The 27,197-nt window shown below is 42.0% G+C and overlaps 2 protein-coding genes across 7 annotated transcripts in view; one reads left to right on the forward strand and one right to left on the reverse strand.

Moving 5' to 3' along the window:
- Positions 1–215: 215 nt before the first annotated feature.
- Positions 216–26,092, reverse strand: LOC133369028 (dipeptidase 2-like). Its single transcript, XM_061593845.1, has 10 exons — positions 25,687–26,092; positions 24,399–24,525; positions 22,907–23,036; positions 21,108–21,255; positions 19,410–19,476; positions 17,257–17,433; positions 15,010–15,097; positions 13,686–13,761; positions 1,918–2,053; positions 216–756 (listed from the first exon to the last, which is right to left on the reverse strand). Exons 1-10 carry the CDS (start codon positions 25,836–25,838, stop codon positions 640–642), a joined length of 1,218 nt encoding a protein of 405 aa, XP_061449829.1. The 5' UTR covers positions 25,839–26,092; the 3' UTR covers positions 216–639.
- The window catches only part of LOC133369029 (dipeptidase 3-like), a 38,275-nt gene continuing 33,063 nt past the window's right edge, over positions 21,986–27,197 (forward strand). For 3 of the 6 annotated variants that reach the window (XM_061593851.1, XM_061593853.1, XM_061593846.1), the window contains exons 1-3: positions 21,986–22,037; positions 22,901–23,056; positions 23,978–24,065. The gene's annotated coding sequence lies outside the window, so the exon portion shown is untranslated. Of the gene's footprint in view, positions 22,038–22,900; positions 23,057–23,938; positions 24,066–27,197 lie in introns of those variants that run through there. The other 3 variants (XM_061593849.1, XM_061593847.1, XM_061593848.1) reach the window with 3 other exon arrangements.

Below are 27,197 nucleotides of genomic sequence, written 5' to 3' on the forward strand. Positions count from 1 at the left end.
GGAGGAAAACTGCATGATATGAGTGATAGGTGCTTATTTGAAGCTCTGCTTTCTACTGAGGTCAGCTAGCTATGGAGTTCCCCATGGGGAGCTCAGTTGCACAGCTGATCATAGCTGGCTTACTCTTACCACCAATTAACTATTTGGCGGGAAGAGCAAGGCTGCATACACACCATACATTTAAAGCACATTTACAGCACATGGCCTCCTCCAAAGAATCCTGGGGAAGGTTGTTTATCCCCCACAGAGCTACAATTCCCAACACCCTTAACAAACCACAGTTCCCATGATCCTTCAGGGGAAGTAATGTACTTTATATGTGCTTTAAATGTATGATGTGTATGCAGCCCAAGCCTCCCTTGCCGGAAGTACACTTAAAGGCTCCTTCCTTTATGGCATCAGGTGTGGGGCAAGTGGGCATGATTTGAGGAAAAGGGCCTCACAGGCCAAATTGAGACCCATGCCAGGCCAAATAGCCCCATGGGTCAGAGTTCCCCACCCCTGAAATCCAAAGATGTCACCACTGCCAGTTTACACTTCTGTGGAGACAAGTAGATTTTTATGCTCTTAGCTCAACATGATTTCCACATGGACAGAGTTGGAGTGAAACATTAAGGTGCTTGGGGGATCCCAGGTGAGTCAATATAAGATAGCAACTCCAGGAGGAGGCTTCAGCTCTGAGCGGCAGGAATGTTGTACGTCATCCGAGGGAATTTCCTCTTCTCCTACTGCCATGGAAGCACTCTGATCCCGCACCTAGAAAAATCCAACTTTCAGAGTTAACTAGAAGGTAAGACCCCCTGGAATCTATATTATTTTATTTATTCAACAAAATTTATATAGCACGTGATTGTAACCCGACTTCTAAGTGATATGCAGGAAACATGTATAGAGTCAGGCGTGCTTTTATCTGGCCCTCAGGACTCTCCCCAGGGTTGTTTTTTTTTTAGGGAGTATTGTCTCAGAAAGTGCAAATTAGGTAGGTTTGCCCTAAAATGTGAACTGAAATTCTCCCCCATTCCTAGTGAGAGTTCAGCTGATCATCCAAACAGCCACAGTGATCTGCCAGACCAATTGTACATAAGATAGCATCTATTGTTAAAGATCAAGCCACATTAAAACCAAGGAGTGGCTTTTAAAAAAGAGAATCAAATTGGTTAAGGGGTCATCTACATGGGAACATTTCTTCGTAGGAAATACACTTCTTTTACATTCACTTTTCATTTGCATCATCCGCAGTTCCTGCTCAATGTTAGCTGCCAATCACTTTTTCCCATTCACACAAGCAGGCATGCCTCTGGGGAGGATTAATCTCCCTTTGTTCTTGTGGCCCCACCCAATTATACATTTCTACTCCCTCTGGTTGCTAGGTGACCAAGCATGCTCGGTCTATTCTATCAGCTGCAGTAGGTTCCTTTAAAAAAATCCCTGAAGTGTGAATATCTGTGTTTTCCCTTGTAGGGTACAGCTGAAATACAAATCTTTGTTTGAGCAGTGTTATGCTTTTGTACAGAAGTTAGGGGGGAAATAAAATAAAGGCACCTTTTGCAGCAAAATAAAAAAAAGGCCAGCAGAATGGAGGAGAGCAACCAGAAGTTGCTTGTCAGCCTACAGGAAATAAAATGAACGAAAAGAGGAAGAGGGAGTGGGCGGTGGAGAGGGGAACGATTGACCTATCCACCTAAAAGCATTGGAACAAAGAGTCTGCAAGCACTAGAGATACGGAGTGAAGACTTTTTTTCTTCCCTTTCCATATTATCAGTGGATTGGGTTAGTAAGGATTTACAGGAGGAAAACTGCATGATAGATTCTGTTTGCGGTAACATCATATGAACCATGTAAATTTAAAGGAGATGTGAGTAGTACCAAACACTCATTAACCAGAATGAGCTCAGAATGTAATTTTTTTGACCTTACATTTTCCACCTCCTGGAAAACACGCAGAAAGTTCTCTCTCAAAACACCCTTCAGTTCTTCATCACTCCAGCCTCTTCTCAGCAGCTCCTCAATCAAGGCTGGATATTTGGAAACATCCTCCAGTTCTTCAGGGTATCTGTTAGCAAAGAAAGTACAGAATGACTCACCATAAAAGCCATGTCTTCTTTTGTCCAGTAATTGCAGAGAAGGGGCTTGATGCCCTCCTCAAAGCAAAGCAAGGGCTGAAGTACATTAAACCAACCCTTGTAGATTTACAATGGACTTCAAGAGGCCAACTAGGATGATCATGCTGACCTCTCATATCTTCCTCCACTCTACAGTGTGCCAGCCTAGTGCCCTGCCGATGGTTTGGACTGTAGCTCTCATCATCCCCAGTTGGAGCTGATGGCACTTATAGTCCAAAACATATGCAGGGCAACCGTTTAGAAAGGCTGCTGTGTTCTATATTCTGTTTTATTTTTCTCAGAGGGGGTGGGGTGCGAGCACCAAACATGCTTGAGCTTATCTGTATCTCAAACAATTCAGATGCAGTAAAGTTCCAACGAAATGCAGACAACTGCTGCACATTTTAGAGATGAGTCCCAAGTGTAATGCACTGTTGCTGTTGTTCAATGATGGCAGGTATCCAGTGGAACTTCTGGGGTGGAAGGCAGGGTGCCTAATAAGCTGAGCAGGAGTCAATGACAGGGGGAGCCTACTACTTCTAGTTTTGTCCCCATCCTCCTCCCAACCCCTGCTGAGTTCTACAAGGGCAACACTAAGTCTGAGGAGAATGGTGACAGCCAGGGCCACCTTCTCGACTGGTCAGGCCGGTGGGGGCTGGTAGAGGGCAGACTAAGGTTGGTGCAGCAGTGCCCCATTCACCCTAAAACCAAGGCAGTGTGTGTGTGGGGAAACCAATTCACAATGCCAAAAAGAATAAAACCAGTTAGAACCTAGCAGAGTACAGCAAACAAAACAATCAAGGGGTTGGGGGGGAAGCAGAAATAACATCTGTAAGCCACAAGTCAGCCTATCAAGGCACCAAATGCCTTTCTGGAAAAGCAAGTTTCCACCAAGTGATGGAAGCAGAACACTGAAGAAGCTGGCAGGGCCACCCTAAGGATGGCATCATTCCATATCACTGGTGCTGCAACTATGAAGGCCACGCTTCTTATGTCCATCCACCAAAAGCTCAGATGGCTTGAGGACACAAAGCAGAACTTCTGATGTTGATGAAAGCATGCAAGAAGAAGTCCACTTGAAGGTAACCTTGTTTCACACTATTTAAGGTTCTAAGTTTTAAGAACCAGCACTCTGAACTGAGTCGAGAAATGGATAGGCAACCAATATAGTTGAGATAATGAGAAGAAAAGGAGAAGCTAGCAGGGAGAAGGACTGGGTTCTTTCAAATGCTCCTCCGTTCCGTGGAACTGATCCACACTCCAGCCTTCATGGCAAGGCATTACCATCTTCCAGTATGCAGTATATCTCTGAATGCCAGTTGCAAGGAATTGCAGCTGAAGAGAGTGCTCTTGCACTCAGGTCTTGCTTGTGGACTTCCAATGGGCATCTGTTTGGCCACTGTGAGAACAAGATGCTGGACTAGATGGGCCACTGGCATGATCCAGCAAAGCTCTTCTTATGTTCTTGCATCCCAGCACTTGGGAGAGAGGATTGTTGTACTGTCCCAAGATGCTTTGCTAGCAGAGCTGATTCTAGCACAATGCAACTCGGGAACATGAGACTCTGGCCTGAATCACCCCAATTTCTCTCATTATTCATGGTACACACAGAATCGATGAACATTTCTGCATAAATCTGGGGATACTGTTGATTCTTCTGAAATGTCATCAAGCTCTTTATGTATTATTTATATCATTAGGGGGGATCTGTGTTGATTATATCTGATAAGATGTTATAAGTAAAGCATATATTCACTGATAGGCAAAAAACCTTGTGGTTTAAGAATGTACCTATAGCCCATAGATATTTTATCAAACTTTAAAAAGCAGGGAAATTGGGCAGCTATAGTGAATGCACCAGGGGAGCAAGAGACCTGACATCCTCTCTGAGATATTGTACTGCCCTACAAATTGGTCAAAATGCAAACACAATTTGGGTTGGTCTTTCACAGTCCAATCCACTTGCTGTGTAGCTTGGAAGAATAGCTGTTGCCAGAGTTCTTATCTTCCCTCATGTTGTTCAGACCTCTGAGTTTCTGGAGCAGTTGGAAAGCAGTTCCTCCGGCTAATTATATCTCATAGCCATTGTAGCAAAGTATAGCAAAGTATAGCAGAGTGCAAATGAATAGATAAATGCAGGTAAGAATAAGGTTGCTGTAGTTAAGTTCTTCTCAGGCTAAAGTTTGCTGAGAATGGATTGATCATTTGCATGCTTATTGAGTTCAGTGGGATTTACTCCCCTGCAATCATGCTTAGGATAGGTGAAACTGACCACAGGGGATGGGGAAGGGAGGAGGAGGAGGAGGAGGAGGAGGGAGGGGAGGAAAGGCAGAGGGGAGGACTGGGAGGGGAACAGGCAGGAGGGGGAGGGGAGAAGTACAGATTTGATCATTTGCATGTTTATTGAGTTCAGTGGGATTTACTCCCATGCAATCATGCTTAGGGTAGGTAAAACTGACCGGGAGGGAGGAAGAGAGGCTGAAGTGGGCAGGGGAGGAGGAAGAAGGAAGGGGGGAGGGGAGAAGGAAGGGAGAGGAAAGGGGAAGGAGGGGAAAGGCAAGTCTGATGATTTGCATGATTATTTTCAATTGGATTTACTCCTATGCAATCATGATTAGGATAGGTAAAACTGACCATGGGGGAGGGGGAAGGGGAAAGGGAAGGAGTGTATTGGAGGGGGCAAAGGAACGGGGATAGAGGGCAGGTTTGATCATTTTTATGTTTATAGAGTTCAATCGTATTGACTTCCATGCAATCATGCTTAAGATAGGTAAAACTGACCATGGAGAGGAGGAAAGGGAGGGGAGGAGGGGGAAGGGGCAAGAGGGGATTAGAAGGGGAGAGGGAGGGGGGGAGGGGCAAAGGAAGGGGAAGGGAAGGGGCAAGAGGGACGGGATAGGAGGGAGGAGAAGGAAGGGTGGGTTTGGTGATTTGCATACTTTTTGAGTTCAATGGGATTTATTTCTGTGCAATCATGTTTGAAAATGGAAATGGCCTGCCGGACTTATAGCGACCCTTTGAATAGGGTTTTCATGGTAAATGGTATTCAGAGGTGGCTTTACCATTGCCTTCCTCTGAGGCGGAGAGGCAGTGACTGACCCAAGGTCACTCAGTAAGCTTCATGACTCCGTGGGGATTCAAACCCTGGTCTCCCAGGTCGTAGTCCAACACTGACCTGGGGGAGGGGCAGGGAGGGGGGAGGGGAAGAGATTGAGTGGGTGGGCACTGGGTAGAAGGGAAGCCCCTTTCCTTTCCTTTTTTTCCAATTAATTTTTATTCAAATTTTTGAAACCAAAACAATACAAAAAGAAAAAAACACAAATCAATAACTAATACAATAAAAAAAGAATATATATATATATATATATATATATTGACTTCCGATTTGTCATAATTCAGCTATAAATCTATAATATATAACAAACCTATCTCTTAATAGATTATAAAATCACCTTCCTCCAGCAGTTATCTTAGTTGGTTTCAAATCTCATTAACATCATATCATTTTAATCTTCCACAAAAAGTCAAAGAGAAGTTTCCAATCCTTGAGATATATGTCAATCATTTTTTTTTTCTAAATAAACATGTCAAATAATCCAACTCATCAAGTCTACTAAGTCCAGTAATTTCAAATCGCTCTTCTGTCATTATCCTTATTGGGTCCATCTTCCATCTTTACGCACCCAAAAATCTTACTGTCATAGTCATATAATAAACGTCTGATAGGAATTTCCTCCATCACAGATATTTTCTTGCCATCAATTCCGAACGTATCACTGAAGTATTGTTGCAAAGCCGCATCTCTGTTCCTCTTTTCCACATGATACACTAGTACATCTCTTGAAGATTTTTCCATTGACACAAAACAGGGATTAATTCTGTTAACTTTCTCCATTTCAAGTTCCATCAAATCCTTCCAGTCCAGGAATTTTTTTGAACCGATAATATCTTTGTCTCCAATCTCTTCAATTCCTTCAGGGACAGCGCTGAGTTCCAAACTGTAATATTTCTCTCCAGGATCCGTCACAGCCAGGAAATCCAAATCTTTTTTCATGTCCATATTTAAGCCAATCTCCATAGTTTGAACCTTGCCTTTAATTTCTCTTTCATCTTTTTTTTGTTTTCCAGATCTATCTTTATTCTCCTTTCTCATAGAATCCTGAATTTCTTTCAGCTCCTGTCTCATTTCGTGAAATTCAATTCTCCACGCTTGTCTATTATTTCTCAGTTCTTGTTTTATTGAGTTAATCCCATTCATTATTTTCTGAAACATGTCTAAAGATAAAGTCCCTTCTTGTACATCCATGATCTTCTTAATTGTCATTCTTAAAGCCAAAGGAACAAAACTCCTTCAATTTTCAATGTCCCAAGCAAAGAGCAGTTTATTTCTTTATCCAGTTACAAAGGAGTTAATCTTTCCAACCAACTGGCGTCACACGCTAGACAGCCCTTATCTCTTATATGCCCAGAAGTGCAAAAACAGCTTTAGTTCACAGCGTCCAAATAACTAGTAGCAGAGAGAATGAGCAGATTCGTCAAAAAAAAAAGTAGATCAGGAAAAATAGTCCCAGACATATATTACACAAAAGTCTTATAAATCAAAAAGATTTTTCTTTTCTCTTCCAATCAGAAATCCCTCATCCGTGTAATTTTTAAAATGCTATTTTCCATGTCAGCTTTTTGCAATAAAAGAAAGATAGGCTATTTTTATTTTCTTCCCTCTTAGTTCCGTGAGTAAAAAAGGAAAGTCTTAACTCACCTAGGTTATCTTAATTGCTGTTACTTTGACAAATCTCTTTAGCTGTATAGATAAGAAAGTTATAAGCGTAGACAGGAGGATGCTTGCCTGTTAATCCGTTATTCTTTAAAGAAAAAAAAACGGGTCACTTATTCAGCTGAGCTAGCATAGAAATCCTCGCTCCGTCTGAGCTGCTGTAAGACTGTCTTTCACAGACAATTCTGACGAATTCCAGACTCCAACAATCACAACAAAGCTATGTGGGAAATCTCACGTTTCTTCCTTATCCGGAGGAAATTATCCCCAGTCAGAAAAGACCCTTCTGACTGAATTTAAAACTGAAAAAGTTTCATCCAAGACGGGAGCCCGTCTCAGAGCTGCACAGGCGGAGGGATCCTCCTGGGAAGTCCGGCCCTTTCCTTTCCAAAAGGACAACATTGTGAACAGTATTATTGCTTTTCAGATTTCCCCCCACCTTTTTATTCTACGGAAGGCACATGTAGCCTCCCACCCAAATTTAAAACACAGCTGTCCCTGGCCACATCCACACCAGGCCTCTATTACACTATGGAAAATCATGGCTTCTCTCAAAGAATCCTGGGAAGTGTAGTTAGTGAAGGGTGCTGAGAGTTGCTAGGAGACGCCCTGTTCCCCTCACACCTTCAGTCAGAGTGGCTGACTGTTAAACCAGTCTGGCCACTGGAGCTCTCTCAGTGGAACAGGAGTCTCCTCTCAGCACCCTTCAGAAACTACTTTCCAGGATTTTCTGAGGGAAGCCATGACTGTCTCAAGTGAAATCAAGTCTGGTGTGGGTGTGGCCCCCTGATTAGGCAAGCCAAGCAGCAGTGAGGCTTTTAGAACACTGACAGTTGATTCTTACTGAGCATGCCCCGCGTTATAATAGACTTCCAGCCAAAATTTCTTAAATTAATTAAAAATCAGCCAGGCTTTTTTTTAAAAAAAAAAACTTTTAAACTGCAGAAGATGAAGGTCAGAGTATGGGGCAAGGACAGTATTAGGATTACAGGTACTCTGTGAACATGGCTGATTTTTAATGAATTTCAACAGATTATGGGAACTCTGGCAGAAAAAAAGTCCAAAAGGGCTCTGTGTTTTTCCCTCCTCTTTTTACACTTTGAACTCTCTATTCTCTCTGTTTTGTGTTCTCCATGAAAATTGAGAGTGTTGTTAAGCAAGCGTTTCTGAGTTCAGGACTGTAAATTTGGTAAGGTTTCATTTTGAAATGAGCTTATGGGAAGCATCAGAATGGCATGGGGGGTATTTTCAATTGAACATTGTGGGATGTGAAAAATCCATGCTGGCTATAGTATACAGCCACTCTTGTGGCTGTATAATGAATGTATTTTTACAAATGAAATGGTACAATTTTTAATGAAATTGGTGATGGCCTTATCAGAATGAAATTAATGCATTATGACAACAAAACTAGGGAATGACCTGAGGGGGGGGGAAAGAGGAATTTTTAATTATTATAATTATTACCTCCCTTCCCCCTTTTTCCTCTGGAGATTTTTCAGTATCTTGATATAATAGTGATGAACTGATAACAGGGCTGATTTAAATAATGAATTTAATTTAAATAGGTGTAACAGTAATGTGGTGATTGTACATTAGAACCAGGAGCTCAGCTAATTACATATATATTAATGTATATTTTTCTCTTGTTGGAAGGAAGGGGTTGAGCAAGAAATATAGGAATAAAAAGCATCAGTGGTATTCAGGGGCAATTAATGGAAGCAGGGCCGGCTCCAGGCATGCGGGGGCCCTTGGGCATCAGCTTGCCCTGGCCCCCCGGTCGGTGGGTGTGCATGCGTGCATGTACGTGTGCACATGTGGCCCTCCCACATGTGGCCCCCATGCCCCCCTACCTGTCTAGTCTTTACCATTGCCCTTAATGAAGATGGCAGCCACAGTTTCCCTAAGGGGAATGAAGCCTCCACCGCCATCTTTGTTGATGGCACACGTGCGTGCTACACGCACACATCTCTGCCATCAACTAAGATGGCGGCAGCGGCTTCAGTACCTTAGGGAAGCTGTGGCCGCCATCTTCATTAAGGGCCATGCTAAAAAGCTGGCTAACAGGTAAGTGGGGGGCATGGGGGGGTGTGGATTGCGGAAGGGGAGCGGAGGGCCCCTCAGGGGCTCCTGTAGCTCCAGGGCCCTCAGGCCAGTGCCCAACCTGGCCGCCCTTTAGAACTGGCCCTGAATGGAAGGAATTAGCATAAATGAGACCATCCAGGGGAGTGCTGTTAGTTGTCCCCCATGTTACAGAGGCCTGCTTAAGCTAGAAGTTGGGCATTTAGTATCACAAATCCCATGGTGTGGAACACTTTTCCAACCAGGGGTGTAGTTGTCAAGGGTTCCGGGGGGCCTTAGACCCCTTCCTTTTTTGGGAGCCAGGTCCCAGCAGGGCCCCTGTGTCTCTTGCATCCTATGGACTAATCAGCATGAAAGGGGAATGTGTTAGCCACTAAGAAGAGTCCCAATGAGTGTTGATTGCAAGCAAGCCTTTCTTAGTTCCTTCTTTAAAAAGCCAAGACAAGTTGTGGAGAGTGAGAATTCTGTAAGTGTAGAAGAAGAAACAGTGAATCCTGATGACTATCAAGCAGTTTGGTGACAGCAGGAAATACTAGATCCAGTCATTCAAGGAATATCTCTGACAGTGAGAAAGGACAGTCAGATTGTGACAGTGATAGAAAAGCAGAAAGCAGGACTGAAGCCTGGCCAGATTATTCTATCATTTTAGAAGACTGTATAATCTTGAAAAGGGGCTTGGCTGTGAGGGGGCATGGCTATGGCCATCATGAAGGGACCCTGCACTTCCGAATTTGCTACTACGCTACTGATTCCAGGAGAGATTCAGCAGGCATCCTCACTGTTGACTTTCAGGCATCTCTTGAATATCTTTTTATGCCAGCAGGCCTCTGCAGCTGTGTACACTTTTAATGATTATTTTGTATTGTTTTTATGATGTCATATGTTTTGTTGTCCTACTCCACCTTGATATTTTATATGAGTTGGTGGTACATAATTATGTTTATAAATAAATCTAAATTAAAAAATAAAAATAAAACATATGGAGCAGCAAGACTATCAATCTAAAATGATGTTTGTTTGTTTTAAGACAAGATGCTTGCAAAAAAAAATGTCCTAAAGGGCAAGAATCCCTGGAAGATGGTGATGGGGTGAGTAACCTGGTGCCGACTGCTAAGGTGCAGGAAATATTTACAAAAGAGCTGAAACTTTTTCTGGAAAGAAGTTCTGTTTGAAAGGGAGAAAAAAACTTGACTACAGAAGAGAGAGAGAAAAATGAATACATTTTGGAGTAAGAGGAATAAACATTTGGAAGTGGGAGATAAGAACATAGAAGAAAAAATTAAGTTTATTGTCTAGAAAGGTCAAAGATACTGAAAACTCAAGTGGAAATATTGAGGGGAAAGTAATAAAATATTGAGGCAAAATAATAGAATGACGAAAGTTGGTAAAGCTCCAGAATAAACATAAAGCTCCGATGAGAATGACAAAAGAGGTCGATAGGGAATTGGAGATAGAATTAAGTAAGAGCAGGGATAGTTTGAAGGAAATTCAACAGGACACCGAAAAGAAGGTTTTAAAACTCTCTGGTGTCTGGGAAGGATTGGAAAGGGGAAACTTGTTAGTTTTTCTGGAAGAGCCAAATATATCCAATTATGTTCAGTTGGTGTAGAATCTGCATACAGAATAGACCCAAATCAAACTCACTGGTCAGGGCTTCCAAGAGCTGCGTGCTGCCCAGTTGACATTAACCTTCTCCCCGACAAGACCTTCTTGCTAACAGTTCCCCATTTGTGGAACACCCTTCCTTGGTATTAACTCTCAGGGTGGTATCTTTGATAATCATCCTTCATCCAATATTGTGGGGCAAAAACCTACCCCCAGCACAGTTTTCATTGTGTTATTTACACATAAGCAGACCTCCAAGTTAGTCTTTCTAGGACCTTGTCACATATTGTCACCTGTACAAGATCCCCAAATTTCATCCAGTTACCTCTTAGCATGTCCCAAAAAAACTACCTGAGGCATAAAATATCCCAGAAATGTATTGGGTATATTTACTACCCCAGCCAATGTTAGCAGCTTGATAGTAGTAAAAACATCCCATCATTTTTTCATAGAACAAATAGCACTGGAGTCAAATGCCCAGAAGCATTCTACCTCCTCTGAAGGAGTGTTTTCTGGCTCTGAGTGTTTGGGTATTTTCAAGCTCATTTCTTCTGACACCACAGACACAAATGTTATATGGGGTCAACATATCAGCCTACCATACATTGGAAATCTCTTAGAGGTAGAAAATAAACCCAAAAAACCTTAGTTTGATTTCCCCACACACACATTGGGTTCTCCTAACAGAGCTGCAATTCCCTGCTTGGTTTAACACTCAGTCTCTCTTCCTAAATAACTTTGAGAACTGTAGCTCTATGAGGGGAATAGGGGTCTCCTAACAATTCTCAGCACCCTTCACAAACTACCCTTCCCAGGATTCTTTGGGGAAGACAAGACTGTTTAAAGTGGAATAATAGTGGAATAAATGGATGGTGTGAATGTGGCCTAGGTTGCAGTGTGTCCTTGGTTGGGGTGGTGCCCATGATAATTTCCCCAGTTTCTAAGTGATCACAGGCCCAAAAAGATTGGCAACCCCTGCTACAGTGTCCACCATTCGTACGCAGGTGCTCAGTTGAGCTTGTATTGGATCTAGTTTCCCAGCTCATAATGAAAAGGAAAGAAATCACCTCCAATGGAGAGGTGGGCTTTAGGGTTACCACTTACCCTTTGCCCAAAAGAGAAGCATAACATTTGCATGTGCTAATTTATGTGTTCATATACACAATTAAATTTTTTTACTATAATTTAAATAGAAATACAATGCATCTCTCCATTGTGAGGAAGGCTGTGACCAGGTGAGTCTTTCCAATTTCCAGTCCAGATGCTGGCAGCAGACAGGCAACTTCAAGAAATGTGCTCTGCCTTCTTAGGGTTCATTGTCATTAGACAAGGCTTGGACCAGATGGCCCTTCCAATAGAGGACATCCTCAAACAGAGGGCTATCCTCTCTAAAGGTGGGCACATGACCACCCTAGAAGATTTGAAGGACAAACACCCCCGCAAAGAAAAAACTCTTATCTGACTCAGATCAGTTACTGATCTGGGAAAAGGGTCCCCACATCATCCCCAAAGCATTTCCCTTTTTCATTTATCTGTAATTCAGATAAATTACACTCTCTGTAAGGAGAGAGTGAAGAGGAAGGGAAGTATGGAGGCTTCCAGAGCAAGTCCCTTGTGGGACACGCCCCTTTCAGGAAGGGCCATAGCTCAGTGGTAGAGCATCCGCTTTGCATGCAGAAGGTCCCAGATTCAATCCCCAGCATCTCCAGGTAGGGCTGGGAGAGACCCAAAATTGTGGAGAGCCTCAGTGTAGACCATTGGTTCCCAAACCTTTCCCCCTGTGGACCACCTGCAAATTGCTGATGGTCTTGGCAGGCCACTTAGTGATTTTTCTGCCTGTTGCAGCAGTTGCAATGCACTGTGCTAGGTGCTGTATGGTTTTTAATTGTATCTTTATTGCTTCTTTTATTTCTTGTATAGTATTTTATTAATTCAAATTGCAATACAATAAAATACAATTGAAGAAATAAAAGAAGCAATAAGAATATAATTAAAAATGAATATTTAATTCAGACATGCCATGGACTACCTGAACACAGCTCATGGACCACTGGTGGTCCACAGACCACAGTTTGGGAACCCTGGTGTAGACAGTACAGAATCAGATGGACCAATGGACTATCAGTAAACAGCAGCTTCCTGCATCCATATGAATGACACAGCCTGGAAGGAGCATCAGAGTAATAAAAGAGGATGGGAGAAGGAAAGAAAAATTCTCCTTCCTCCTTTCTCTCTCTTTACTAAAGTGCTGCTGCAACTGCACCTTTCCAGATTAAAGATAAGTAAAAGTGGGAGTTGCTGTGGGAGATAACAGGGAGGAGAGTGACTTTCATTACCTGAGCCTCCTGGATTCGCCCAAGAAATGAGCTTATGTCTCAGTAGGGATGGTGGAGAAATTTGATTCAATTCACTTTAAAGCCGAAACTATGAAATTTGCAGTTCCCAAACAATATGAGAACTGGAACACAGCCATCCTTGAAAATTCATACTTATCCAAATTTTGCAATGCCATTCTCCAATCAAACAATGTTTACAAAAATGCATATATTAGAGGGAAACACATCTAAAAAGGAATATATTTGTGAAAATAACGTACAAAATGCATTCAGAGAAATTGCTTGCAAAAATGTGTACCTTAGTCAAACCTGCAGACAAAAATGTGTTTATTAGGAGAAATTTGCACTAAAATACTGAAGAATGTTCATGAGGATTTGAAATGCAAATTGCTGCAGAAACATGGAGAAGTGAGATTAAGACTGGAAAAAAGAGAAACTAAGAAAGGAAAGATTCTTCCATCCCTATTTCTCGGTAACATTTTCAGAGTGAAATCCAATCCTTTCCTAAGTGAAATCAGAAAGTGATTGCCCAGTCTTAAAAACATAGGAAGATCCCTGTTGGAGCAGGCCAAAGGCCTATCTAATCCAGCATCCTGTTCTCACAGTGGCCAGCCAAATACCCTTGGGAAACCCATAGTTTTACTGACTAAGGCTGCAATCCAATACATGTCTACTCAGGAGTAAGCTCCATTGGGTTCTGTGGGACTTACTCCCAGGTAAGTGTGTATTGAATTGCAGCCTTATTAAGTTATTGATGACTTATTGAGCTGAATATGTTTTACTAACTTAGTCACTCCATCGTAGTCTCCACCAATTCCTATATATTCTGAGCCTATCGTTGTCCTGATGTGGTCAAAATGGTCTAAGAGGAGAAAGAAAAGGTGAGAATGCATTAGTTACATGGTAGAGCAAAATGTTAACATGACTTGGAAATATGACATGTGATTTGGAGGGGATAAATAATCAGAGTGGAAGATGCGAGCTGAAATGACAATCTGGTTGTGGAGTCTACTGGGCAGCACTGGGCTCAGAGTTGTATGTGGTTTTTAAAAAATTAATAAGAAGTGCATGGGAGGGGGTCCATTTTCAATCGAGATGGCAGCCTGGGGGCAGAGGAGGTGTAACTCTCCCCCACTCTAATCCTGACAAAGTTCACACATATGTGTTGCAATTAGCAATAAAAATTAATCTCTCTTTGGTGTAAATGGAGGGAATTTTTTTCTGTTGCTAATTGCAGCAAGGGATGATCTGAATTCATTTATGAAAATATTTCTATACTACCCTCTCACAAAATATCAGGGCAGTGTACAGCAATATAACAACATTAAAAAAAAACATTAGAAGCTATACCGAACAATAATTAAAACAACTGGCTACTCAAGAAACATTTTAAACAATTGCATAGGCCTGTTGGGATAAAAAAAAAAAATCTTTGACAGATGCCTGGAAGTCAATAGCAAGGATGCGTGCCACATCTCTGCTGGAAGAGTGTTCCACAGCATGGCGACACTATATGCCCAACTTCTGGTTGAGGCCAGTCGGGCTTCGTAACGTGGGAGAAAAGAAACAGCACTCCTCCGGATTGTATATTTTTTTAATGCTTTGATGGAATATTTTATTGTGTATTTTAATTCTGCCTGGATTTTGTTCTTGATTTTATACTTGTAAATTGCTTAGAAGCCATTTTGGTATGTAAGCAGCATATAAATAAATAAATAAACAGCATTTCCCCAACCAATATGCGAACCATATAGTCACTAATATATGCATTTCACTAATATATGCAGTTCTACAGTCAAGCAATATGTAAAAACATGTATTAGGAGAAAGTGCATAAAATGCCTGTAAGTGAAAATAACATACAAAAATGCATTATATTAGGAGAAATTGCTTGCATAAATGTGTCCAATAGTTAAAATTGCATATGAAAATATGTTAATTAGAAGAAATTTGTGCTAATTGTGTTTTTCATGAGAATTAAAAACTATTGCCAATTGCTGCAGAAATGTGGAGAACTGAATTTGAGAGTGGAACAGTGAGAAACAGAGATAACAAAAATGGACAGATTCATTCACACCAGCTCTTGACACCTGCCCTAGTAGTTGCAAACCTGCTACAGTTGAGATGTCAACTACGTCATTGCTACAAGCTAGAACCTTGGTGTAGAAAGTCACCATCACAATTCCATTGTTTTCTTTCTGAAAAGAGAAGGAGAAAATGAATGGCTCACCCAGGAGACACCTGGAGCATGCAAGCATTTTCCTGTACCAATGTCTCTTGGCAGAAATGTCCTCAAATTCTGCAGAGCTCAGTCTTTGTTGTTTTTCTGCAACCAGTTAACATAGCTCCTCCTCTGTAAATGAGCAAATATAAAATGCCTTTCTGTGCCACCTGCCAAATACTAAAATGCCATTATGTGTACACTAGTGGCGGCTGGTGGCTCCTGTCATGGCCCCTTTGGAGGACTCATCAGACGAGGATGACTCAGGAGTAACGGCCACAGACCCAGAAGGGGAAACAGAGGAAACTCCTGAGAACGCAGCTCCTACTCCTGCTCAGCTGGAGAGCATCCAAGACACACCTGAAGCTCTTCAGCCAGAGACAGGCAGTGACCAGAAGCCTCCCCTCCCACCTGCAGAGCAAAGACAACAGAAAGTCAGGCAGCAGCAGGGCCGGCCTGTCCGTTTAAGACCAGCATGCTTGCAGAAGCCAGAGGGGTGATTGTTCCCACCTGTCTGCAGAGGTGTTCTTTAAAAGACAGACCCTGGTTTCAGCATGTTGCTGACTACAATGTCAGGCGTGACCACTGTGTGTCTTCCTATCCCCTGAACCTTGACTTGGACTGATCTTTCAACAAACTGGACCCAGACCTTCACTGATGTCTCTTCTGGATTTCTGGCTTGGCACGTAAGCTTGGAAAGGACCCTGCCCTTATCTTGCTTCCTCTTTGCTAGCCTGGCAGTTTTATAGCCAAGCTGCCGGCTGAGGACTTTACAGCCTGGCAATTACCAAGGAATTCCCAGCCCTGCCTGCACCCCCACCGACGCTGCTGTCTCTGTGAAAAGCTGACAGTTCCATGTCAGTGGGGCAGTGGAATCCGAATAGGGTGAATGTCCAAGGAGCTGTCCAAGGTGATTTGATTTGACCAGATGCATAATATCCCACTAACATTTGAATGTTAAAAATATATTCATCATCAAAAATCCACAGGAAAGAATAATTTGGGAACAAATTAGTTTCTGCTCTCTTCTAAAGCAATAGAGGTCCAGGTTTTAAGGCATTAACTAGGGAAGGGCTGTGGCTCAGTGGTAGAGTTGCTGCTTTGCATTCAGAAGACTTGATTGCAATGTGCTTTATGTGGGGTTATCCTTGCACCTGGTCCAGAAGTTCCAGCTGGTACAAAATGCTGCAGCTAGACTGTTGATGGGGACAGTCTACCACCAGCATATACCTCTGGTGCTGAAAAGCTTGCACTGGCTACCCATATGTTACTAGGTCAGGTTCAAGGTTCTTGCATTGATTTACAAGGCCCTTGACAAACTATGTGTAGGATATCGTAAGGACTGCCTGATCCCTTATATTCTGGCCTCATCACTGAGATCTTTGGAGGAGTCTCTGGTGGTGGTCCCCAATGACTCAGATGCACAGCTCATGACAACTCGAAGCTGTGGACTTAGTGCAGTGACCCCAAGCCTGTGGAACTCCCTCCCAACTGAGATTAGATGGGCACCTTCCTTGTTGAACTTCAGGTGCATGATTAAGACTTGTTTTTTCCATCAGGTATTTTAAGATAGAGTTTGGTTTTATGATAAATATTGATTGTTTTATTTTCTGTACAGTTTGTTTATATGTACACCACTTAGAAATGTGAATGATTAAGTTCTATATAAATAATAAATAAATGAATAAATGACCCAGGTTCAATCCCTGGCATCTCGAAGTAGGGCTGGGAATGTCTCCTGGGTGAAACCTTTGAGAGCTGCCACCAGTCAGTGTAGACCAGCCTTTCCCAACCAGTGTGCCTCCAGATGTTGTTGGACCACAATTCCCATCTTTCCTGACCATTGGCAATGCTAGCTGAAGCTGATGGGAGTTGTGGTCCAACAACATCTGGAGGCACACTGGTTGGGAAAGGCTGGAGTAGACAATAGTGAGCTTGAGGATTCACTCAGTATATGGTACCTTTGTATGTAGCTCTGTGTTTTGAGTGTGCCAGGACCTCTTTGAATTGGTTCTTTGAGGAGCCATTTGTCATATGGTTTTGCAGTTGGGAGGAATAACACATCTCTGGGTCCCCTGTTATGATCCTCCTGTTGCATGGGTGTGGACAGGGAGGTGAGATTAGCTATACACTCACCAAATGCTGCAAAATATCATCAGGGACGTTCCTTGGGTTGTTGCAAACTGAGAAGGCCGATGAGTGGCTGAAAATGACCGGGGCACGAGAGATCCTGAGAACAGCCACTGCAGTTGTGTCAGATGTGTGTGATAAGTCTATCATCATCCCTAGACGATTCATCTCTTTCACCACTTCCTAGCACAAAAACAGACCACTTTGTCAGTTTTGCTACTCTGGCCAAAAACAGAGCTCAAGGCATATTTCACTATGGCAATGACTAGAGATGTAAAGGCCTGAAAGAAAAACAGAAAAATTTAGACACCCCCCCTCATTTTCTTTACAGAAACAAACCTGTATTTTTCCCAGGCCTTCACATCTCTAGCAATCACACCTCTACACATCCTGTTTTTCTTGAGGTTTGAAAGTGAACGTGTGTGTATAGAGGTGAGAGGGGGATGTGAGCCAGAAAATGGATATGCATCTTCATGTGGCAGAAATGTCAGAGAGAGGGGCTAAAGTCACCAAACTATCCCTATCATCTAGATGTGTCGGGGCACAGACACACCTAGTCTTTTTTTAAAAAAAACTACAATAGGTTCTTCAGCTGTGGCTTGAGCTGTCTTTGCATTTTTCATTACAGACATCTCTACCAACAAATTAAATGCTGGATGTGATGTCTGAAGCTACCTCCAGACAGTCACTGTTTTGGGGGACGGTTGCAAGTGCAACTTTGGTTTTGCACAGTTAAAGTGGATTTAAATCTCTCCGTTGCCCTGCAGCAGCAGGCCCACTTTTAAAAAGAAAACTGACTTTTTGCAGGTAGGAAAGTGATGGGAAAATGCACTGAAAAAAACGTGGGATGAATTCATCACTAATGGGAACATGTATATATAACATCCTGCAAGTAAATCAGGATGAATGCAGGTTGTCAAGATGGGGAAGAAATCTGATTCAGTTCCCATTTAAAGCTGAATCTATCAGATTGACACTTTCCAAAACAAATGAGAACCGAAACACAATCGTCCTTCAAAATTTGCACTTCTCTCAGTTTTGCAATGCAGCTCTCCAGCCAAGTTTTGTGTACAAAGATGCATGTACTTGGGTAATCAGAGCTTGGAAAAGTTACTTTTTTGGACTACAACTCCCATCAGCCCAATCCAGTGGCCATGCTGGCTGGGGCTGATGGGAGTTGTAGTTCAAAAAAGTAACTTTTCCAAGCTCAAAGTGTGCATAAAATGAATGTATTAGTGAAAATAACACAAAAAAATGCATGATATTAAGAGAAATTGCTTGCAAAAGTGTGTACATTAGTCAAAACTGCAGAGAAAATGTGGTTTTTAAGATAAACGCTGAAGAATTTAATAACTTTTTTGTTAAAAAAAAAGCCAATTGCTGCAGAAACCTGAAGAACTGGTGAGAAGACTGATGTATTTATTAGCCATTTATCCTGATTTGCTTGCACCACGTTTACATGGAACTTAGCCTGCACCCAGTCTTTATTAAGCATTCATTCTGATTTGTTTGCAGGGAGGTTATACCACAATGAGCATTCATCCTGCATTCATTCTGATTTGCTTGTGGTGTGTTTATGCATCTTCCCATTAATCATTCATTCTGGCCTGATAAAAGGCAGCTTTTGATTTTCTTCATGCCATGCGTAATAATCCAATTGGTTTTGAAGGGCAAGTCTAGACTAAAGGAACCAGGGTAAATATGAGTCTAGGAAAGGAGTGGAGATGGAGATCTCCAACAGAGAATTCTCAGCTTCCTCAACAAATGACAAACTTTCAGAATTCTTTGGGGGAGGCCACAACAGTTAAACCAGCCTAAAACCAAGATACAGTAGGGCCCTTCTTTATGGTGCTTCGCTTTACAGCGATTCGCTAATACAGCGGTTTCAATTAGACGCAATTAGACTAAAGCCCCACACATACAGCGCTTGTTCTGCTTTTACGGCAGTTTTCGGGCATCGCGCGCCATTCTATTCAATGAGTTCCGCTTTACAGAGGTTTTCGCTTTACAGCAGGGGTCCGGAACGTAACCTGCCGTATGAGTGGGGCCCTACTGTAGGCTCATAGCACTGACAAGAAGCTATCATTGTTACAGGAGGCTAGATTGTTTCTTCCAAAGATAATTGGAGGCACTTCAGAGGGCTTCATCAGCTTACTTACTTCACCAAAAGCACTCAAGCCATTAGTGTTGGGATAGTCTTGTGGTTGTTGAGATGATGTCTGAGCCCTAAAAATGCAGGGTGGGGGGGATGATTATTCAAATGGATAAGAAGTACAAGGTATCATAAGGTGGTTTTTATGTTTTGTAAATGACTTAGAAGCCATCTGGGCATTAAATTGTATATCAATTAATTAATTAATAATGATAATACAGCAGGGCCAGCTTAATACATTTTGTTGCTTGAGGCAAAGGACAAGACGGCACTCCCTCCCATGTAATGATAGGGGAGAAATTCATCCCAGTTTGCATTTAAAGGAAAGCTTGCCTAATTTGCACTTTCTGAAACAAAACTGACACACAGTCCTCCTTCGAAATTTGCACTTCTCCAAATTTTGCAGCCAAGTAATATGCACAGAAATGCATGTACTAGGGTAATCTGTGCATAAAAATGCATATATTAGTGAAAACAGCATTTAAACTTTTTTAGGGGAAATTGCTTTGCAAAACTCTCTGTGTTAGGCAAAACTGCATATCAAAAGGTATACCTTTATATTAAGAGAAATTTGCTGATGGAGTTTTATGGAACAATTGCAAACTGGTGTGGAAATGTGGAGAACTGAACTTGAGACCGGCAAACTGAGAGAAACTGAAATTGTCAGATTTGTCCATTGCTACTCCCATTCCACGGACTGATGCTGATCAGGCTGGCAGTTGCATCTTGCTGGTGATGATAGGGAAGCATCTTTCGCTGCACCTGAGGGCAGCAGGCTGGCATATGCTTTGTCCTCCAACATGTTGTTGCTGTTCCCCACTGTGCTACACCGTGCCACCTGAGGTCAGTGCCTCACTTTGCTTAGTGGTAGGGCTGGCCCTGGGCTGCAGATCCACCACTGATAATGGCAATAATTTGAGCCCATATGAAAAAGTCATTTTAGCTTATGTAACTAGTCTCATAGTAATTCTTTGTGTAGGATACTACTTTGTAGTGATCTGTGTAAAACTCCTTGCTGAATCAGCACAGGTAATCTCAGTCTTTACTAGGGATGGGTGAGAATCTAGATTCAGTTTGCATTTCAAGCAGAATGTATCAGATTCGCACTTTCCAAAACAATATGAGAAGTGAAACACAGCCATCCTTCGAAATTCACATTTATTAGAATTTTAGGATGCAGTTTGCCAATTAAACAATATTGATAAAAATGAATATATTAGGGGAAAGTGTGCATAAAAATGAGAATATGAGTGAAAATAACATGCAAAATCATGCTGTGATGAGAAATGGCTTGCAAAAATGTGGACCTTTGTCAAAACTGCCTACAAGAATGTGTTTATTTGGAGAAATTCACACTAACATGGTGGAGAATTTTAATGAGGATTTTTTTTAAAAAAAATTGCAGATTGCTGCAGAAATGTAGGGAACTGAATTTAGCATTAGGAAAGTGAGAAACTGAGAGAACTTAAATTGACTGATCTTTCCATCGCTAGTCTTCACCCTCTTCCTGTTTCTCCTGCTTCTGGCTCTCTGGTCAATCCATCTGTGAGATCCTGACAGATCCCCTACTCATGGATCCTGGCCTCACTTGCTGTGTGACATTACCCCATAGGTTCTGGTGAGGGTTTTTTGGAGTGTGTGCGGACCAGTATTGGCTATTTTTTGAAGGGGAAAAGACATGCAGGAACACTTTCTTGTGGCTTACCAGGGAGTGTTGCAGTTGTGGGTCAATGTCATGTACCGAACACCCAGCTCGTAAAACATCCTCAGAGCTGCAAGGCTGCTGTCTATGGAGTGACCTCCTTCGATGCCGATCAAGCACGCTATTTTTTTGCTGTCTGTCTTGGCAATGCCTGGATTTTAATCAGGAAGAGATCTGAAGCTTCAAAGGTGCATTGACACAGGGTAGGGTTAGAAGAATCTGTCAATTTCTGTTCTCCCAGTTTCTCATTTTTCCAATCTTGTTCTCAGTTGTCCACATTTCTGCAGCAATTTGCCAAAAAAAAAAATAATTAAATGCTCATGAAAAATTTTCAGTGTTTTTGGTGCAAATTTCTCCAAGTCAACACAGTTTCGTATGCAGTTTTGATTAACATACACATTTTGCAAGCAATTTCTCCTAATATAAATGTATTTGTATGTGTTTTTTTCACTAATACATTCATTTTAATGCACATTTCCCCCTAACATATGCAGTTTTGTAAACATTGTTTGGTTGGAGAACTGCATCACAAAATTAGGATAATCCAAATTTTGAAAAGGTCTGTGTTTTAGTTCTCATATTGTTTCAGAAAGTGCAGATTTGATAGCACCAGCTTCAAATACAAACTGAGTAGAATTTCTCCCTCATACCACTTCTAATATGAAGATAATGTTGTTCAAAAGAACTAAGATGAAGACATCCAATTCTACAACAGCCCAGCACAGGGGAACTACACACTGCAAAACTTAACTATTTAAATTGTCTTGGCTTTCCCATTTGCAGTCTCTAAGGTTAGCTGCAAGAGCCTTCTTGGCAATATCACCCAGATGCAAAGTTGGAATGAAAAAGGCAGGTCAAGATGCATTCTTGATGGCTACTCAATGGTTACTGAATTTCCTGCTCCTAAAGATTCCACAAAGCACAGTTAAGAAGGTAGGCAGGTATTTTCTTTACCAGATCCTTTTTGCATTCTATATTTTTTTCCAGATGTGATTGGATCCAGCAAATTATATAGCCATGTTGAAAAATTCACTTAGAACTGACATTAAAAAGGGAACAAATGGGAAAGGAAGACTAAAGGTAAATTATCTAGCCTAGAAGATTGTAATTAGGGATTGGGAAAAATTCAGTTCAGCTCACATTTAAGGAAATTTATGTAATGTGCGCTTCCTGAAAAAATGTGAGACCCATAACACAGCTAATGCGGTTCTGTAGCCAAATATACAACGAGTTTAAAATGTGCATAAAAATACATGTAGTGGTGAAAATAACATACAAAAGTGCAATATGTTAGGGGAAAGTGCTTGCAAAAAATGTGCACGTTAGGCAAAATTACATACAAACGTATGTATATTAGAAAAATCTGATGAATTTTCATGAGGTCTTTAAAAATAAATTGCAAACTGTTATGAAAATGTGAAGAACTGAAAAATAAGAAACTGAGAGTCTACTTTCAATTCTACATCTCCCCACCCCGACTTCAATGTTTTACTCCTATCCTTCCCCTTATTTTGATGATGATGATGATGATAATGATGATGATGATGAAGGTGAAGGAGAAGATTGTGCAGGCTCAACTTATGTCAGGGTCACAACACTGAGCAGGAAGGCGATTTGAACACGAGTTTCCCAGTGTCACACTGCAAACTGAAAGTACAAAAGTAGTTTGTGGCATTGTGTGGGGGAAGTGCACTGAAACTCCAAATCCCACGGGCATGCTCCAGTCCCTTGAGTAAATATCATTTTTGAATCCAAGCTCAATACTCTGAAAGCATCAAAATGTAAAAACCTTTCAGACTCACCTTCGGAAGATGTCACCAGTTCCAGATCATCATAGCTTTCACACATCCGTCTGACAACGTCAATCTGTTCCAGGGTGAGGCGCACTGCATCTTTCTTCTGAGCACTGCAGAGAATATACACTGACCAAAACTGAAAGAAATGTTGGCAATGTAAGTGTTTGAAGCAGGGGGGTTGGAGTAGGTTGCTTAAGGTTGCTAAGTTGGTCAGGCTGTTTGGACAGGCCTGAATGGGCACATTCCTTTGTCAGATAAATTCCAGTAATGTGTTTTCATGGGAACAAAGATGGCTCAAAAAGGCACAGGAGAGGACGGAGAGGACTCATCCTTGCCCTATTCCCAGCCAGAGGGAGGAGGCAAGCTAGGTCTGCATATAAGAAAAGGAGAGGGTGCCCTTTGAGTCTGGCAGCAGAGAGCTGAGTTATTGGCCTCTGAAAATCAATTGCATTTTGGAGGTGCTGGCTGTGTCTCTGGAGATGTAATATATGTTTTGGCTATTTGTTGGCTTTTTATAGCTGTGCTTCCATCTATGCTTAACCTGCCTATTTGTAAGTGCACAAAATATTACAAAATGCCAGTGGTGGCTGTGCCCACTGGGACTAGTAGGTAAAAAGGGATATTCCACAGTAGGTGGAATCAGAGCCAGCTACTTCTAGAACTCTCTGAAGAGTTCTACAATGGCAATACTGAGATTACGAAGCAAACTGATAGGTGGTGCTACTCCCTGAACTGGTTGCAAGTAAGAAGGAAAGCGGGTGGGGGCTGGTTGAGGGTACCCTGAGGCTGGTGGGACAATGCTCCATATGCCCTAATGGGGCAGACTTCACTGCCACCTACCCAGTAGTGTGGTGGCAGATTCAGAAGTGCAGGGTCCCTTCATAATAAATAATAATAATAACATTTTATTTGTGAGTCGCCTATCTGGCCGAATTAACGGCCACTCTAGGCGACGTGATAGTCACAGCCACACTCCCTTTCTAGATTATAGAATAATCTTGAATATTACTTTCTGCTTGAATTACTGGCTCTTCTCAGTGGCCAACACACTGCCCTTTCATGCTGATTGGCTCATAGGATGCTGGAGACATAGGAATCCTGCTGAGAGCCCCCCGAGACCCCAGACGACTACATCCCTGTACCTAACAAAGGAAACCAAGCCTGGGTACGTGCTAGAACATCTCTCATTGGTCTGAGAATTAGTTCCCCACTGTAGGCTATACTGCCTCTTAGGTCAGGGGAGTTTAAACTTCCTGCCGTCAGGAAGGGGAAATACATTTGCATAAACATCCTCCAACAGGATCTGAAATTTAGTGTTCATTTCCACCTCCATCTCTCCCATCAATAGACATCCAGCTGAGGCTGGGGTGGGGTTGGGGACTGGACCACCAACCTCCAGTAAAGTACCCATTTCCTTCTCATGCTTGAGCTCTGGCTCACCCTAGCAGGGACATCAATCCGAGGCTGCAGGTCTGCTTTCACAGTCCTGAGAGCTTACCTGAGCACCGACATGACCAGCCTGGAGCTTCTCAATATTTGTGGCCGTGGTGCTGAGGGTCCTTACATCAATGTTACTCAACTTGTTTTGGTAAAACCATCTCAGCTTCAATGGCAGATCATTGTGTCTGAATGGTTAAGAAGACAGAGTGGAAGAGTTACAGGAGCCCAACTTTTGTGGGATGGAGGGAGGGGAAAGCATCCTTTCAATGTTTGTTTGTTTTTTAAAAAGTCCTGTTGCTTCATATGCATGCTGAAAATCAGAGCTTGAAAAAGTTACTTTTTTGAACTACAACTCCCATCAGCCCAATCCAGTGGCCATGCTGGCTGGGACTGATGGGAGTTGTAGTTTAAAATAGGAACTTTTCCAAGCTCTGCTGAAAATAACATTCACAAAACTGCATTTGGAGGCAATGCTAGCAGCACATGTAGACTAAAGCTATAAGAACATCCCATTAGAACAACATCTTGGTAGCTGTGATCAAAACAAATTGATCACATTTATTCTTTCTGAAACAATGCAAGAGGCAAAACACAGCCATCCTTCAAACTGTGTGCTTATCTAAATTTTGCAATGCAATTCTCCAACCAGTGTTTAAAAAATGCATAGAGAAATGTGCATAGAAATGAATATATTAGTGAAAATAACACACAAAAACACATTACAGTAGGATAAATTATTTGCAAAAATGTGCATTAATAAAAAATTAACACAAAAATGTGCTTAGTAGGAGAAATTTGCACTAAAATGCTGAAGAATTTTCATGAGGATTTTTTAAAAACAAAGTTCGCAGATTGCTGCAGAAACATGGAGAAACTGAGAGAAATGAAACCGACAGATCTTTCCATCTCTATTAGTAATATTAGTATTCGATAGTATTGTTTGTTTTTTCAATGTAGATTTTGTATTTTATTGTATTTCTTATACTGATTCCTTTTTATGGGGATTTGTAAGGAATCAGTATATGAAATACAATACAGTTCTCCTCATTTCAGCTTTAAATGAGAACCAAATTAAATTTCTCCTCTAACCCTAACTACTACTACTAATAATATTGAAATTTCTACATTGAAACAGAAAAGCTAAACAAGGTTTGGGTAAGATGAGCATAATCATTGAATTGTATAACTCATTTGGGTGCAGAATTTGAAAGTCTTCTGAGTTCAAAATCAGGTCTTTTTAATACCACGTGATAATGCAGCCATGACAACAGTGCAAAAAACAATAATGTGGTAAGGTGCCTTACTGCATATGAGAAGGAGGGGAAAAGAAAGGAAATTTGGCATACCCATCAATTAAAGGGGCTTCTGTCATGAGGTCGAGGGTCCTCTGTCTTAACGATTCGTCGGCTTGGGCATCCCAAATGTCAGAAAACAGCAACAGCAGTTGCTGCAGAAACATCTTCCAGAGAATCCTCTTCCAGTTCACAAGCATACTCATTGGCCGGAGATGCTCATAGGGTGACAGAGGCAGCCGGTGGCTTTATCTTCTATTAGTATAATTCTGGAAGGGAAAAGTGGGGGAGAGAACCTGAACCCCAAGTTTCTGCCTTGCCAGTCTGCAGCCTTGTTTGCAGTCCCAAGCTATGATGTGGGCTCCCAAAGCACATATAGCACTTGCACCTGGGATGGGACCCACCAGATATTATCTGTCATAGGATGGGTAACTCTGATCTCTTCCCACATAGAAAGAAAGCACATGGAGATCCTGTTTGGAATGAGCTCAGCGAGTCCTTTCTTGAAAGCCTCTCTCCTCCACACACACATACACCGTTCTTCACAGCCCATAATCTGTGGCTATAAAAAAATGCACAACATTAAATTGGGAGGAAAGAATTTGCGCAGTCCTGCTGGGAGATGCAAACTCCAGTCCTCACGTAGCTGTGATGTTCACTGAGTGGCCTTGAGGTAGGCACCATCTCTCAGCCAGGGTTCTTGTGATGCTAAAAACTGGATGAGAGGGGGGCAGAGAGAAAAATATGTACACCTCCCTGAGTATCTGGGAGAAAAGTCAGGGTAACCATTTAAAGAGTGGCAACTAGGGATGAGCGAGAATTTCAATTCATTATGCATTTCAAGCCGAATATATCAAATTTGCACTTTGTTTGAATTTTGTGATGCAGTTTGCCAACCAGAGTTTACCAAAATGCATATGAGAAGAAAGTGTGCATAAAAATGAATATACGAGTCAAAATAACATGCAAAAATGCATTATATGATGAGAATTAGCTTAGGTGTAGAGTCCCATGTTTTGTATGCAGAGGGGCCTGGGTTCAATCCCCGAGACCCCCAATTAAAAGGATTGGGTAAGAGGTGACAGGAATTACTTCTACCTCGGACCCTGGAGAGCCACTGCCTGTTAGAGTAGACCAGTGTTCTTCAACCTTGGGTCCCCAGATGTTGATGCATTACAACTCCCATCAATCCTGACTATTGACCATGCTGTCTGGGGATGATGGGAGTCATAGTCCAACAACAACTGGTGACCCAAGGTTGAAGAACTGTGGAGTAGACAAACTTTTTGTAGTTGAGGGCCATGCTCCCTCGGGAAGTGGTTGGGCACTGGAGCTGGCAGTGTGTGGGGCCAAAATGGGCAGGAGCCCTCCCTTTTTCACGCTGTTTGGCACCTCTTCTCTCTCTCTCTCTTTCTTTCTGTCCCCTCTGTTTCCACTTTTCTCATTCTCTCTCACACACAAACACACACACCATTTACCCATCCATTCTCTTCCATTCATTCTCCCCCCCCCTCTCATACGCACACATAAATACACACACACCAACTTTGTCAGTGCTTCAGCAT

Source organism: Rhineura floridana, chromosome 13 (genome assembly GCF_030035675.1).
Source record: "Rhineura floridana isolate rRhiFlo1 chromosome 13, rRhiFlo1.hap2, whole genome shotgun sequence".
Classification (NCBI taxonomy): Eukaryota; Metazoa; Chordata; class Lepidosauria; order Squamata; family Rhineuridae; genus Rhineura; species Rhineura floridana.

Coding starts and splice junctions, on each gene's coding strand:
- LOC133369028 (XM_061593845.1), bottom strand. CDS start 25,838: ATGAGTATGCTTGTGAACTGGAAGAGGATTCTCTGGAAGATGTTTCTG. Junction 19,477..21,107: donor CACAACTGCAACACTCCCTG/GTAAGCCACAAG, acceptor CTGCATTTTTAG/GGCTCAGACATCATCTCAAC. Junction 17,434..19,409: donor GCTTGAGTGCTTTTGGTGAA/GTAAGTAAGCTG, acceptor TTTTTGTGCTAG/GAAGTGGTGAAAGAGATGAA.